Consider the following 14,857-nt stretch of genomic DNA (forward strand, 5'->3'; position numbering starts at 1 on the left):
CATTACTGATCGCAAAACGTTGGCTCTGTCAGTGGGCGGACGCTCTCGAGAGGGGTTGCCGCGATGCGCCACGCAGGGTCACGGCGCCCACATATTTGTCGAGCTCACCCGCAACGGTCGATCGATGTAAAACATATTTTTTGTCATGCGTAAAAAAATAATAACGGTTCATTTGCTGTGATTTTTGCGGACATCCCCGGCGCAAAGGAGATGTGCGCATCACGCTAGTGGAATAATCACCTTTTAAGTATGTTCTCAAATCAATAAACCATTACCTGTTGCTGCCAGGCCACCCGGTCCTGGCTCCAGAATCTCGCTTCATGCCTGGTGCCTCGACTTTCCACCTCCCCATGCAGCACGATGCCACCTCCTCACATCCCTGGCCTTCCTCTGGGCATGAGAGCTTGGAGCTCAACCTCAAATATCCTTTCGGTGAGCTTCCTTTCCTGCTCCATTTGGTCCAAAAACAAGAAAGCAAAAAGAGAAAAAGCCCCAGACACGAAACCAATTGTTTGCTTTTTGAATTATTTTTCGTCACGTGATTTTGTTCAGAATTTTTTGCTCTGCACCTGCCTTCGACACACATCGTGTAGACGTTCGGCAATCGCTGAGGTGGCGCGTTGAGGGGGGAGGGGGGACTCCCCGTGCGAGCGAAATCGCTTCTTTCCCCCCCCCCAAACCGCATTGTGGATAACGAGCGATGTGCAATTCGGTTTTGAAATCTCGCTCCCAACACCGTTGCCTGCTGTTCACTCGCTGGCCATCGTTGATGTTTCGTTGTAGAACGCCAGTGCTGAGCCCCCCCCCACCCCCTCCACCCTTTTGAAGCCTCCTGAATTAAATGCGGCTCTTTTAAATTGCAAGACGCATTTACGGACCGACAGAGTGGTTTCGCGTTATTGTGCACCGAATTGAGGCTTCACGGTTAAAAAAAATTCCCGCCCCCCCCCCCCCCCAATGATGGGCAGCTGCCTCGCAATATGTGCCACACGTCACGATCAAACGTGACGTTCAAATTATTATTCTAGTTATGACTGCGTTTTTATACGCAACGATTAACCCGTACGCCAATGACACTCACCGTGTGTCATTGTAGGGGGGACAGCTTCTAATGTACGAACACTTCCGCTACCCCAAGAGGCAATTCTAACTATAGATCGTCAAACCGAGGAATTCAAAGTTAAACGAGCCAAAAAGCTCCGAATCTCCACTTTTCTTTTTTACGCACAGGCTCGCGATCACTGCTTCACCGCTCCACCCAGACGGAACGCACGCGCTTTGTTCACACGCGAAACGCACTCACGCGCTTTGTTCACACGCGAAACGCCTGCCGGCCCCGCCTCGTACTCACTTGCATCGCGCTCTCTAACGCCCGACGAAATGTAACTTACTTTTTTCGTTACATTTAACACGAAAACTCTCCCCAAGTGTAAAATGCAGCGCATAAAAACGCGACTTGCCTGTTTTACTGCACGACGTATCCGCTGTTGTTTCGTCTCCCTTAAAAGTGGCTCGCCAGATACGACGCCGCGCAAAACCTATCTGTGGTTATTACGCGAGCTGAGAAGCACAAAATGTGCCTGGAAATTTTTCCAGCGACCTGAAATGAGTTTGATTTGAGCTGTTCGTTTCTGTGCGCGTGTGTGTGTCCACATTACGTGAATGGGCTACGTAACCTAACGATTGAACCCTTACCCTAACTCCAGCCCAGGGATATGATTTGACACTTGTAGGGTTATAGACTGCAAAGTGATTGCTTGATTCAAATTGGCATAATTCTTAAGTGCTTGTGAGCAGATGGCTGCAGTTTCATTGGCTGTGGCGCTTGTGTTTAAGTGTCACCTCGGTATAGAATGGTACCAAACGCGCTTTGCACCATGTTCTCTGACCCCTAACAAGCTGTAACCATTCGAAACGATGACCGCAATCGGAGCATCGACTACAAAAGGGATACTCGCGCTCCTGTTGGCCGGGATGGTGCAAAATAACGTGCTCACTTTAAAACCCCAACCGCGTTCAGACGCTGCTTTAGAAACACAGTTCAGGCATATCGTAGGTCGGCACACCACATCCAGTGTACCTCTCGCTGTGACTGCTAGACAAGCGTCACCGGTTCTCGTCTTCCAGCGACTCGGAAGTAAAAAGTAAATAAGTAAAAAAGTAAAAATTCAGCGAGAAACGTATCCCTGCAAGCGTCGGAGTCGTTCATACCAGGGGCTGGATGCAAACCTATGCTGCGTGAGTGCGGGACCGGCGTCGCTGGAGGAGCGGCCGTCTGCAACGTTTGTGTGGCGTGTGCCGTTGCTCTCTCGCAGCCGAGGGGCGCGAGTGCGTCAACTGCGGAGCGACGTCCACCCCACTGTGGCGCCGGGACGGCACGGGCCACTACCTGTGCAACGCGTGTGGCCTCTACCACAAGATGAACGGGCAGAACCGGCCCCTCATCAAGCCCAAGCGCCGACTGGTGAGTGCGAGCGAGTGTCTGAGTGAGCGTGCGAGTGAGGAGCGTGAGTTGGCACAGTATGGGGGGGGGGGGGGGGGGCACAGGTGGTGCATCGGGCCAGTCATATCGGTCAGTCCACCCATGGCACCACCTGGCTCTGACCCCTGACCTCCTGTCGGCGAGCCTTTCGACACGTGGCCTCAAAGTGCACTTGACCTGGCACAGGTGCCGTGGTGACTTCGTCATCACTGAGTGGCGAATGGCACTTGTCCCAACAGCCTGTGCAGGCCACACTGGGGTACCTTTGCCTTTATGCCGATCTGCAGAAAGTTGGCACACGCGGTGCATTCGCCAGCCGCCTCGGTCAGTCGACCCCATAGCGCCTGGGTCTGCCCGCGCGACCTCCTCCCAGCGAGCGTAGCTGCCTTCCACACTTCACGCGACGGCCCAGCACGAGCGTCGTAGTGAAGTCACCATCGCTTTAGTGGCGCACGGTGGTTGTCGTTGCTGTGTGTTCAGATCTCACGCTCCCCGCCGACTGTAGCCGCAGCCTGGGGTAGGACACGGATTTGGCCGGGGTCCGTAGCGCTGTGTGAAAACCGACTGCTCCACTGCCCCATGCCCTCCATGTAACCACGGCGAGCGTGAGATTTGTGTTTCGGGCTTATGATAAGGGCAATAATGTTTGAGCTACGGTTAGGATAAGGGCTTGGGTTGTCATTGCTGTAATTCTATGAAGTTCAATAACAAAAGGAACACGCGCCAAACGCGGTGGACGCGAATAATTTAGTGGAAAAAAATTAACATCGTAGAATCAACATAGAGTGTAAGTCACGTTCCTGAGTTTTCGGGGAAATGTCGCACTGCCATGCAAATTTAATGGGGTCAAAAGCGCTCGCTTCACGCGCCCACGTGCACATGCGCACACACGTTGCGTAACCTACGCACGAGAACACATGCGGTTAGAATAAGCACGATTGGGTATTGTCCGTATCGGGGCTTAACTTGTCAAATAATACTTTCTGGGGGTTTGGTTCACCAGAGCACTAAACAAAATCAAATAGTTTTTTTTTTTATATTACGAAGTAAGGCCCACTGAGCTATATAGATATTTTTCCAGAAGCAACCTGGCCACAAATGGGTTATAACGTGGGTTATAACGTGGAAATTTCTAGCAGCAGCCAAATACTCTAAAGGGGTGAAGTTGATTCTAAATGTTGAGGTGAGAAAAAACGGAGGACTCGGGGAAAAATCCACGCAACCACGGGGAGAGAGAGACACGCAAACTCCAAATTTACAGGTGTCAGGGTTGGGATCGAACCCACGACCTCCTGCATACCAGGCGAGGTAGTTAACATCTACATAGTGGACTTGGTGTGCTGGGAGCTGATATCGTTTGTGGGACACCGACCGGCGAGTAATCCGGCCCGGTTCCATGATATTTTGTAAACACGTAGATCGTAAACAGCGAGCCATCCTTGACCAAGGGATGCAGACGTGCCGTATCGCTCGCTTGGCTGAGCAGCAACCCGTCAAAAAGATGAACTCCTGTGATTAAACGAGTTTGATTGGCAGCTCCTTTGTCCCTCTCAAGGCCACTGCAGAGCGGTTTTGACGACTCACAACTCTCGCAATCTGGCTCCGCACAGAGTCCGTGCACCACCTGGTCACGACGCACACAGGACTATGATGTAGACATATAAAAAAAAAATTAAGCAAACAAAAATCTGAGATCCCTTGTATAGTTTTTATGGGTTGTTGGGGCAAGTGCTGTTGTTCGTGGAGCGGCGCCGATGAAGGCTGGCATGGCACACGAGGGGGTGGGTGGCCAACACCACGCCCATCCACCTTTGTCTCCCCAGTAGCGATGCTTTACACATCGCACCAGGTGCTCATTTGAGGCTGAGTTGACCTAGGGGAAACCCAGGTCAGGTATTCAGATATCCGCCACTGTTGTCGGTTGTGAGCGGGGAATCGAACTCAGGTAGCCGGGTTCGTATTGCGGTGCTTTGACCATTACGCCACCACTTCCCGCACGCACCGGTGGCATAGCTATCGAGTGTGCAGGTGGTGCAACTGCCATCGGGCCCCACGTGCCAGAGGGGCACAGAGAAAGGGGATACAAACATGACGATGGGGGGAGGGTTGAAGATTGCACAGGAGAGAGGTGGTGGAGGCATTACATTTCTGGTACCACGACCTATCATCATCATCATCACCACGACCTATCATCATCACGACCTATCATCATCACCACGACTTATCAACATCACCACGACCTATCATCATCACCACGACCTATTATCATTATCATCACAGCCTATCATCATCACGAGCTATCATCATCATCATCACGACCTATCATCATCATCATCACGACCTATCATCATCATCATCACCACGACCTTCGTCACTCGCACGTGCCCACCCGTGCCTCCCCAGCCGCTGACTCCATCCAGCGAACGTCGCTTCACGACGTCGCATCACGACGTTTGCTGGGCACTGCCCCCTTATTCATCCTCTAGCTTTGTTGACCCAAGCCCTCAAATCTAAAAAACTAAAATATTTTTTTTGTTATTCTTACCTAGGGGAGACCCACTGAGCTGTGTGGCTGTTTTTTTTTTTTCCCAGAAGCGACCTGGTCACAACTGATAGCTTAACGAAGTGGCTTATCATCACGTGGAAATGTACAGCAGCCAAATACAAAAACGCGTTACGTTGATTCTAAATGTGGAGGGGGGAAACCAGAGGACCCGGAGGGAAATCCACGCGACCACAGAGAGAGAGACACGCAAACTCCAAATATACAGGCGTCGTCAGGGTCGGGATCGAACCCATGAACCTCCTGCATACCACGGGAGGTAGTTAACGTCTCTCCACCGTAACGGCGCCGTGGGCCGCACCTTTGTGTTTGTCGTCGTGAGATTTCACAAACAACGGAAATGCTGTCACCGTGGCCCCCAGCGCTGGCACGCCGGGCACACAGTGGGCACGGCGGCACAACGCCACTCGCGACAATGGCGTTTGTTAATCTATTGTTGTTGTTGTCGTCGTTGTTGTTATTTCTGGAAGAGAGGGAGAGAGAGAGAGAGCGAGGTTTTTGGGATGGGGAGAGAAAGTTAGCAGCTTATAAACAAACATACGCAAATGTCTAATAATAGTGATTGTAAGAATGGTGGTGGTGGTGATGATGATAACTTACAAGCCCTTTGCCAATCCCCCGCTGGATTGGATGAGAGCTGCTGATGTTAGCCCTGGCCGGGAATCGAGCTTAAGTGAGCTGATTACCGTGCCACCATTGCACCACACCTGGAAATTCACACTCGAATTATATCTTTTTTTATTAATATAATAATACACGTTAGTTCTCCTTTATTATTTTTGGTTCCTATAACTGTGACACTAATGACAATTAATAAAACAGCAATAGTGTCCCTTTATTGGGGGAAATGTCTCACGAGAACCTTACAGGCTGTTTTTCAAGAGCTTCCTGAAATCAGAATGTTTGGCCAATTTGATTTACAGTTTGTGTTTCGTTGATCAAACAAAGTAACGATAGGAGCAGTGCTCAACTCTCGCGTATACTCGGTGGCAATTCCACATTCTCATGGTGGGGATGAGTCCGGGTCTGTGAGATATCCCACAAAAGTGGTGCTCGCGTCAATGGCTCTCAAAGCGAATGAACGGCTGAGCGAGCTGTGGGGCGCGAATTTGAACCTCCAGGTTTTGGATTGCCAGCGGCACATTCATAAACACCCCCATCGCCAAGTCAGAAATTAAATTAAATATATTCACGTAACGTCCGTGGAATTGGTCAACGTACATAAGTCGTGGTTGAAATGTTTTAGAGAACATTTCATGAGTAAAGTCAGTTATTTTCACCTACGTGACTTTACCCAATAGAACCAAAGAGTATGGATCGTAGCAGTCACGAAAGCTTTAAATCTAGAACATTTCATGAATTTACATTCAACGCCACTGCCACAACTTTGATGTTATATCAGGTTTTTTTTTTTTCCCCATTGCCTGGTGATAAGGATTTGCCTTTGGTAATACGCCTACTGTGAGGACAGTGTTACTTTTGTCCGTGCCAAATTACTTCTCAAAACTCGATTGAATCCCTTCCTTAAAACCTCTTGTGCGTGCGTGCGTGTGTACAAACCTCTCCTGTGACTCACCTAGGTCGACTCAGCCTTAAACAAGTACCCGGTGCGACGTTCAATAATCAGGCACTGGGGAGACGTGCCGTGGTATTGACCACATCGGGCGCCCTTGCACTCCCCGGCCCAGCCTGTGTAGGCACTCGCTAGCAACACTTCTGCAAATGGCTAAAACGAGCGATCCCCCCGTAATTCTAAACTCCACGTACAGAGGAATCGCCACTGTCGGACAATCGATGTTGCAACGATCAAGCCGTCGTCCGCGTTCCACGAACCCCGATGCTCTGCGCGCAGGGCGTTGGATGCGGTCCGCTCACGCGCACAGCGGAGACACGACGCGCGGGCGAGATTATCCCGCCCGAGCGAAACGCGCAGCGCCCGTCGCCAGGGGCCCTTGCATTTTTAATTTGACGAGCGCCAACGCACGCGGGGCTGGGTTCTTATTATTATTTTTTTGCCGCCCTTCGTTCCGCGTGCGTCTGTGCATTCGTTTGCGTCGATGCCCGTCGTCGTCGTCGTCATCGTCGCCGTCGTCGCCGCGGCCTCATTAGGCACGGAGCTCGCGCTGGCGAGGGGGTCGGGAGGGCGACGTTCGAGGAGAGAGCCCGCAGCGCGATGCTCGGCTTCGTGCTGGCCCGCGCGGTCGAGCGTACTCAGCGGGTTGCCGCCGTGCCCACTTGCCCCCTCGGTCAATGCAGCCGGGCGAGGCAGACTTTGCCCTTGGATACGATTTGTGCGCTGTCACGGTAGCGCCCGCACGGTTGGCATGCGCCTGGGTTCCAGGAACGAAGTGGGGCTGCCGCCTACACCTTTCCGATTCTCACACACCTCTCTTGGTAACCCGGAGCCCTGGCTCCTCCAGCCCGTGGGTCCCTGTGCAGTTACACCGCCTGCACACTCCGCTAGCTACGCCACGGGATATGTAGAACCTTTACATTTCATGACCGTGGTTCTGTGTAATTGTATCGCTGTGTGCTTCGTGAGGGCAGGCTGCTTACCACTGAACCAGCTTGAACAAAGTGATCAGCTGGACAGGTGACTCGTACTTTTTTTCTACATAGCATTTACGGGATTAACAAAGTGCATTGTCTGTTGAAATGAACCCACGATTCTGACATCAACCCACAATTCTAACATCAACCCACGATCCTAACATCAACCCACAATTCCACTGGACATTATTTACAGCAACGCTAGGACATCGTGTGCCATTGTAATAGCCCCCACCCCACCACCCCCCCTCCCGATCTCCACTCGCGTAAACAATTGAAAGAACTCTGCGTAACCGCGGCACCCCAGGTCTCCCATTGGCCAAGAGATAAAGCATCTTGCGAGATGGCTCCCGCCCGATTAGACCGGACGAGGACGACGTTGGCTGATGGGCCGCTGATAGGGAGGATTATCGGAATCTCCACGTGGCAGCGCGCACGACCGAGCGAGCGCGGTGTTGCAACGTCGTCGTCCCACCGCCGTGGTGAGAGAGAGAGAGAGAAGCTTGCGACGCCAGTTTGTCGGCCAGCGGTCAGCAAAGGCATGGGCTCATCGCTCGATGTCAAACGCGTCTGCGTGAGACAAAAACACCAGCTCCGCGCTGTTGCAATCCTCCCCAGCCATGGTTTTCTGGCGCTCGTTGCGCGTCCTCGGTCCCCGGCCGCTACGAAGGAAAACATCACCTCCGTATCGCGCTTGTTGTTTTTTTTTTTTGCTTTCGCGAAACTGAAGCTACGGTCGTAGATTTCAATTCGGTGGGAATGCCCGTGAATATTCCTGTCAGATGGCAGAAGCCATCTTTGCAAATCCCACATTGCCAGAAGGTGACAATCCTTTCAGAACGTTTCGATGCAATGCCACTGTCCGGCAGATTGTGCGGCCACCTCCCTCCGCACAGCCTACATCTGGCACCGTCAAAGGGCCTCTGGTCTGGCACTTTGAAGGATGGCGCACAGGGACAACATTCCTGACAATGGCACTCGGCCCGGTTATGGTCACGTGATGCCTATGGATCCTTCCTTCCCGCGATGGAAATGCCCAATCCTGGTTCCGGATTTGTGGAAAAGTACGGGGACCGAGTTGTGAAATAGCCTACTGGACATCAGTGGAAAAGCTTAATAGCTCATCGGATTCCTCAGTGTATAAATACGGATCCTGATTATGAGCCAAATGTCCATGCCATCTGCATGAATTAACATCAATAAGTTGCGTAACATCAGTGAAGAGTTGAGGAGGCGCTTTCACAGTGGTTAGCGCGCTCTGTGCTATGGACCTGGCCCCCTAAGTTCAATTCCAGGTGCTGGCGAATATGGACACACACTTTCGCCCACCGGGCACTGACCAGCGTGGTGAAGTATGGTCAAATATCAGCCATGCCCTGTCCATCGTGGTGGGAGACTGCCTTCACTACAGTTATATACATTTATGACTGAGAGACATGTCTCCTTGGGTTATCCCACGCAACAGCGGATGGTGATGTGTTGTTGTTGTTGTAGATCGCTATAGGTAGGTCGCAGAGCGTGGGGCCTGCTGTCAGTACGACCAGGTTGGACATGGAATGTGACCGCTCCTCAAGCCTCAGCCCGTCTTCCCTGCTGAGCCCCGTCTGGCTTGTTGACTTGAGCGGGATGTTCACTTCGTGGCTTCTGCTGCTGATGGCCCTGCTAGAACGAATCCCCTTGATTTATTGCCATTGACTGGGCACTTCACAGCCCAAGCCTCCTGTCACCTGGTATGCCCAATCAGTCTCTCATCCAAGGACCAACCAGGCTTCACCTCGCTTAGCGTCCGAGATCTGATGAGGATTGGGCCACAGCCAATGTATATTTGGTCTGCTTAACACGGAGCAGGCTTCTGCGACCAATATTATTCATATTAAAGGTTTATGGGTTGGCTACGTACGGTGCGGTAGAAGTCCATCACGCGTGCGTGCGGAGGACCACTGCTGTTGACCGCCTCACGGAGCAGTGGTTATTTCATCGACCCCAGAAGAGATGACGAGCCTAGTCCACACCACAATTGGGAGTAGTGAGGAGTTGACGTTCGCTGCGAGGGAATTGTCTAGGCGGTGTTTTTTTGTTTAGTGATCCAAGCCCCTCCCCCCGCACCGAATGCGCGTCGGTCAAAATGTCTTCATCTTTTCAGACGAGTGGCGAGGCGGGGGGCTAGTTGAGCCGCTGTTGACGAAGGCCGCGCCAGCGGTAGATCTTCCGCGATCCCGTGGCAGAGACCAGCACGTTTATAGGACGCCCACCGTTGTGGCTAATCGGAAGTGCGGGGAGAAGGACAACAAACTAAATGCAACAAAGCAGTTCTAAGGAAATGAGTTTTCGATTTAGATTTAAAAGTGCATAGCTCCAGTGGTTTCCTAATATCGGGCGGAAGAGCGCTCCAGATGGCCGCAGAAGCGCATCTGAAAGCGCGTTCGATGCGGCGACCGTCATTGTTCGATGGCCAGCCAACAAATCCACTGCCGCCGCTGCAGAAATTGCCTAGAGTTCGCGCGATGACAGTTCATGCTGCCCGACGAGATTGCCGAGGGTATCGTGGTTTATTTGTGGCGAGCGATCCATCGAGGCAGAGTGGTGACGAGTCGAGGCGGTGACGTGAAGGACCTCCGTTTTTTTTGTTGTCGTACCTCAACATTTAGAATCAATGTCACGCGTTCAGATTATTCGGCTGCAAGTAAATCTCCACCACGATGAGCCACTTCGTCGGGCTATCGTTTGTGGCCAGGTCACTTCTGGAAAAAAAGAGCGATACAGCTAAGTCGGCCTTTACCTGGTAAAAATAAAAACAACAGTTTAGTTTGAATAGTTATGACACGGGCGATGAGCCCGTGGGACGCCCGCGGATTGTGCAAACCTCCGTGCGGGTTGCTTCGTGGCTGCGGTTTGTTTTTTTGCTCAACGGGCCACGGAGCGGGAGACACGAGAGGTGATCCCAATGCGAGGCGGAGTTTGATTGATGCGAGTGGCGAGTCATTTTTACTGAACCGGCGATCCGGTGGCTCCCCCCGCACCTTCGCCAACCCGCACTGACCAACGTGGCGAAGTATGGTCAAGTGACGCCTTTGGACAAAGAGCTCCTGAAGCTTCTGACTGCGCAGAGCTCCCCCCAAAAGGGTTGTAGAATGGTTGATAAATAATGACACCGACGATGATGATGATGATGACAATCATGCTGATGACAGTGATGATGTCCACAAATGACAATCGTCGTGGTGGTGGTGATGATGATGACGAAGACGATGATAAAACAAACATTCACCATAGAAATAGTGATAATAATTTCAATGATGATAATGATGTAAGCGATGAGAATTGACACGATGAATGTGATTATGGCGATAATGATGATGTAACAATATTGATGATGATGATCACCGCGATCAGTGTGTGCGCGTGTGAACATTTTAACACCTCTTCATTCCAGAAAGGGTACATGAATTAACTATATATATACCAATGATGGCTTTGCCGCTATGCCTCGATAACGATACCAACGACGCGTCTCTCCGTGTGTCCCCCCCCTCCCCCTCCACTCCGCCCTCTCCGCCGTGCCGCCCGTTGCCGCACAGTCCGCAGCCCGCCGCGCTGGCACCTCTTGCGCAAACTGCCAAACGACCATCACCACGCTGTGGAGGAGAAACGCCAACGGGGACCCCGTCTGCAACGCGTGCGGTCTCTACTACAAGTTGCACAATGTGAGTTGGAATGTGGCCGGAGTATCGCTCATCGCCTTGTGCGGACCTTGCACCACCGCCTAGGCGCGCTTATCTCCAACGATTTTCCTCTTTTCTGTTTTCTTCTCCAACGCTTTGGTCGGCGGTCGCAAAGTCCTGTCCCCGGCGTCCCTGTCGCAAGATCGCCGTTCCGGAGATCGCTTCGTGCGCGTGCGTGCGGGGCCCGCGGCTGGCGCGTGAGCGTGGGCGCGCGGTGGGTCTTCGTGTGCCTCGGGGGTGGCGGCGGGGGGGGGGGGGGGTGGGAGAGGTGAGACGGTGGATTTTGCCGTTCTCGGCGGGGCCCGAGTTCGATTCCCGGCCGTCGGCGGCGTGTAGCGTAGCTATCGAGCGTGCAGGCAGTGGGAGATGCAACGAGGCCCGTAGGCCAGGCTATGAAGTGGGAGGAGGTGGGGCGGGGGGGGGTGACGGAAATTGGACAGGGGGATGGACCCGTGTCTTCCTTGCACCGGGGCCATTGCGCCAACCACGTCACGCCAGCGCCAGCCACGGCTAACGTAAGCGGCGAGCGGCATCTGAAAAGCTCCTGGGCCTCTCTCCCAGTAGCTGCCGGAGGCCGGCACTTGGGGAGATGAATGCGGGCGGCTGTGGTGCTGGCCTACGCCACCCTCAAGGTGCGCCGTGCGTCCGCTCGAAATCCATGGCCCCTCTTTCAGTTGCTCGAGTTAAATGAGTCTGTAGTGAACACACGCCGGTGTATGTGCAACTCGAAATGGCCTCAAAAGTGCACCTAGCCTGGCACAGTGCCCAACTGCGATTGCCGTCGTCGTGTGTGTCTTACGACCCTGGCAACCCAAGCTCCATTAGTCCTCAACAGGCTCTCGCGAGCAGCACTCGCCCAACCAGACTCAGAATCGTCATATAGACTGGAGGAGGAATCCAATGAGCCATGAAGCTCTTTTTCACAGATGTGCAGTAGTAAGCTGCGACAGCCGGGCCAGGCTAACACAAAATGTGGTGTGCGGGCTGGGGGGGTGGGCGTCGTCCGTTAGGATTTTTTCATTGCCCCCCACGTCCCATTTCCGCGCACGGCGGAAGACAAGCGTGGAGATCTGGCCGAGGAGCACGTCGGGCGGAGGGTCGGCGATCGGTGCGGGAGTGTAACTCGGCGCGCGCGCTGCCAACAGGTGAACCGCCCCCTCACCATGAAGAAGGAGGGCATCCAGACGCGCAACCGCAAGATCTCCACCAAGTCGAAGAAGAGCCGCAAGAATTCCGACGGCCTGGAGGGCGACCTCGCCAAGGCCATGCACGACAAGGCCAATCACTTCAGCGCGGCGGCCCTGGCCGGTCACATGGGCTCCCTGGGGCACCACCACCACCTGAACCCGTACTCGGGCCACATGCTGCCGACCCCCACTCCCATGCACCCCTCCACCAGCCTCTCCTTTGGGCCGGCGCACCACTCCAGCATGGTGACCGCCATGTGCTAGGCCCCCCCCCCCCCCCCGAGACGGCTCGCTCGGTGGGTCTCGGTCGCTTGCGCGATCCGCCGATCGTTCGTTCGCCGGATCGTTGGCGGGCGCGCGGGAGGCTCACGGCGTCGCGCGCGGCGGCATGGAGACGGCGGGGAGGCTCGCGGGAGACGGTGCTGGGAGGGGGCTCTGCAGGGGGGGGGGGCAGGTGGGGGCTTGTTTTGTTTTCATTGCGGTTTCTGACATCATATCTGGACGGTACGCTGGGTGCAAACGACGACTCCGCCGAAGGAATTTAACTTTTACTTTTTATTTAACGAGTCGATCTTAAGGCCGGGCTGCTTCATTTCCCCGCGTTGACAAAAAAAAAGAACCCCCCCCCCCTACAAAACCACCGCGACCATTTTAACTCGCCAAAGTAAGCGGCGTCCGTCCACAGCGTAACGTAAGAGGGGGCCGTCGGCGCTTCTGGTCCCAGAGCGACTGAGAAGTGTCTGCGAGAAACCTTCACGCAGGAGCCGGTCCGAGCGAAAGCAAACGAAATGGGCGGACAGAGCGCCCGCGGCCGTAGCAGGGACCTTCGGCGTCACGCGCGTTGCTCGGAAACTGAAACTTGGAAAAACATTGGATCGCAACCACATTTTGGAGTGCCGTGCCGTTTTACCGAAAGTGAGAACGTGTAAAGTGAAGGAACGAACAAACAGAAAAATTCGCTACGCTCATTTCAAGACAAAATTCCGTGGTTTTTTTTTTGTCGAAAGGCCCGTTATTCAAAGAAGAAAACAAACCACCTAGCATGTGCGTAACAATGTAATGAAGGAAATTAAATGCAGCTGCCTATATGTAAAACTTGTATTGATAAAGCTTTTTATAAATGCGTACCTTTTTAAAGGTCATATTACTGGAATACATTAAGATGTTATGCATGTCAATCCCATGTGAGAATGTTAAGCACTGTATGTTAAAGCCATGTCCCAAGATTGTTTTGTCATTTGGTGTAACATGTAACCCGTGTTATATCGGCATATGATATATATGTTAGGTATGTGTGCGTGTGTACGTCCGTATCACCTTGTGTGTATGTATCTTGTATACACACATAAGTACCGTCTGTATATTGGGATGAGTGTGTCTTAATGTTAATTACATATTGAAGTAAAAAAATATATATACATATGTACAAATATATATATCTAATTTCTACCCTTGCACATTCCCAATCTTTCAATTGTTGTGTTCACACGCCAACCCTCTTAAATCGTTTTTATTAAGTTATAGACCACGGCAACGACATTCCCCCTGCCGGGGCTCGAAATGAACATGAGAAGAATCCCAGCTCCACGACGCCACACGTCGCAGCTTTGGAAAGAACAAACCAAAAAGACATGCAACAAAGACAAAGATCCCCCGTGTAGCCTTCACAGACTGTTGGGGCAAGCGCTGTTAGCGAGCACCTATGAAGGTCGGCACGGCACACGAGGAGGTGGGTGGTCACCACCACGCCCGGCCGCCTTTGTCTCCCTAGTGGCGTTGTTTACACATCGCACCAGGTACTCATTTGAGGCTAAGTCGACCTAGGGGAGGCCCAGGGCCGGTTCTGATAATCGTCACCGGCGCTGGCCGTGAGCGGGAACCGAACTCGGCGCCACGGGGTTCGTGGCGCAGCGTAGCGCTAACCGCTGCACCACCGCTCCCCACACACAGACACAGAGACACACAGACGCACAGACTCACACACACACACAAAAGAACACGCGAGCATGGGGGGGGGGAGGTAAGCGAAGGGAGGCGGATTTCAGACCATTCGCATTTTCACTCTGAACTGAAGACGCTCCTCGTTCACAGCTCATGCTTGTGGAACGCCGCCCAAACCAGTTTTTATTTTTTAGGGAACTTAACCTGCACGGGTGAGTGAGCCAGAGGAGCTTTGGAGGTAGAGAAGGTTGGATGGGAGTGGGTGTGGGGGGGGTGCGGGTGGAGGGGTGGGTCGGTGGGTTGGTGTGGGGGGTAGAGAGAGGCAGGCAGGGTCGGGTGTGAAGGTGGGACATAGCTGGGTCGCTCCTGAGCTGAGCTGGCAGCAGAGAGAAGGGAACAGCATTCCTCTTGG

At 53.1% G+C, this 14,857-nt stretch overlaps 1 protein-coding gene and 1 long non-coding RNA gene across 5 annotated transcripts in view; one reads left to right on the forward strand and one right to left on the reverse strand.

Annotated features, from left to right (window-relative positions):
- GATA2 (GATA binding protein 2) overlaps nucleotides 1–14,487 on the forward strand; it is a 53,547-nt gene extending 39,060 nt beyond the window's left edge. For 3 of the 4 annotated variants that reach the window (XM_076072045.1, XM_076072044.1, XM_076072043.1), the window contains exons 4-7: nucleotides 289–432; nucleotides 2,316–2,464; nucleotides 11,174–11,299; nucleotides 12,463–14,487. In XM_076072045.1, coding sequence (XP_075928160.1) covers nucleotides 289–432; nucleotides 2,316–2,464; nucleotides 11,174–11,299; nucleotides 12,463–12,768 — 725 coding nt within the window. In that variant the 3' untranslated portion in view covers nucleotides 12,769–14,487. The remainder of the gene's footprint in view (nucleotides 1–288; nucleotides 433–2,315; nucleotides 2,465–11,173; nucleotides 11,300–12,462) is intronic. The other variant, XM_076072046.1, reaches the window with a different exon arrangement.
- LOC142930078 (uncharacterized) lies at nucleotides 4,172–7,022 on the reverse strand. The gene is made up of 3 exons (XR_012946033.1): nucleotides 6,622–7,022; nucleotides 5,646–5,752; nucleotides 4,172–5,508 (listed from the first exon to the last, which is right to left on the reverse strand). It is a non-coding gene; the product is annotated as an uncharacterized LOC142930078 (long non-coding RNA).
- Nucleotides 14,488–14,857: the final 370 nt, after the last annotated feature.

Source organism: Petromyzon marinus, chromosome 36 (assembly GCF_048934315.1).
Source record: "Petromyzon marinus isolate PM22_M1 ecotype Great Lakes invasive population chromosome 36, UKy_Petmar_22M1.pri1.0, whole genome shotgun sequence".
NCBI lineage: Eukaryota > Metazoa > Chordata > Hyperoartia > Petromyzontiformes > Petromyzontidae > Petromyzon > Petromyzon marinus.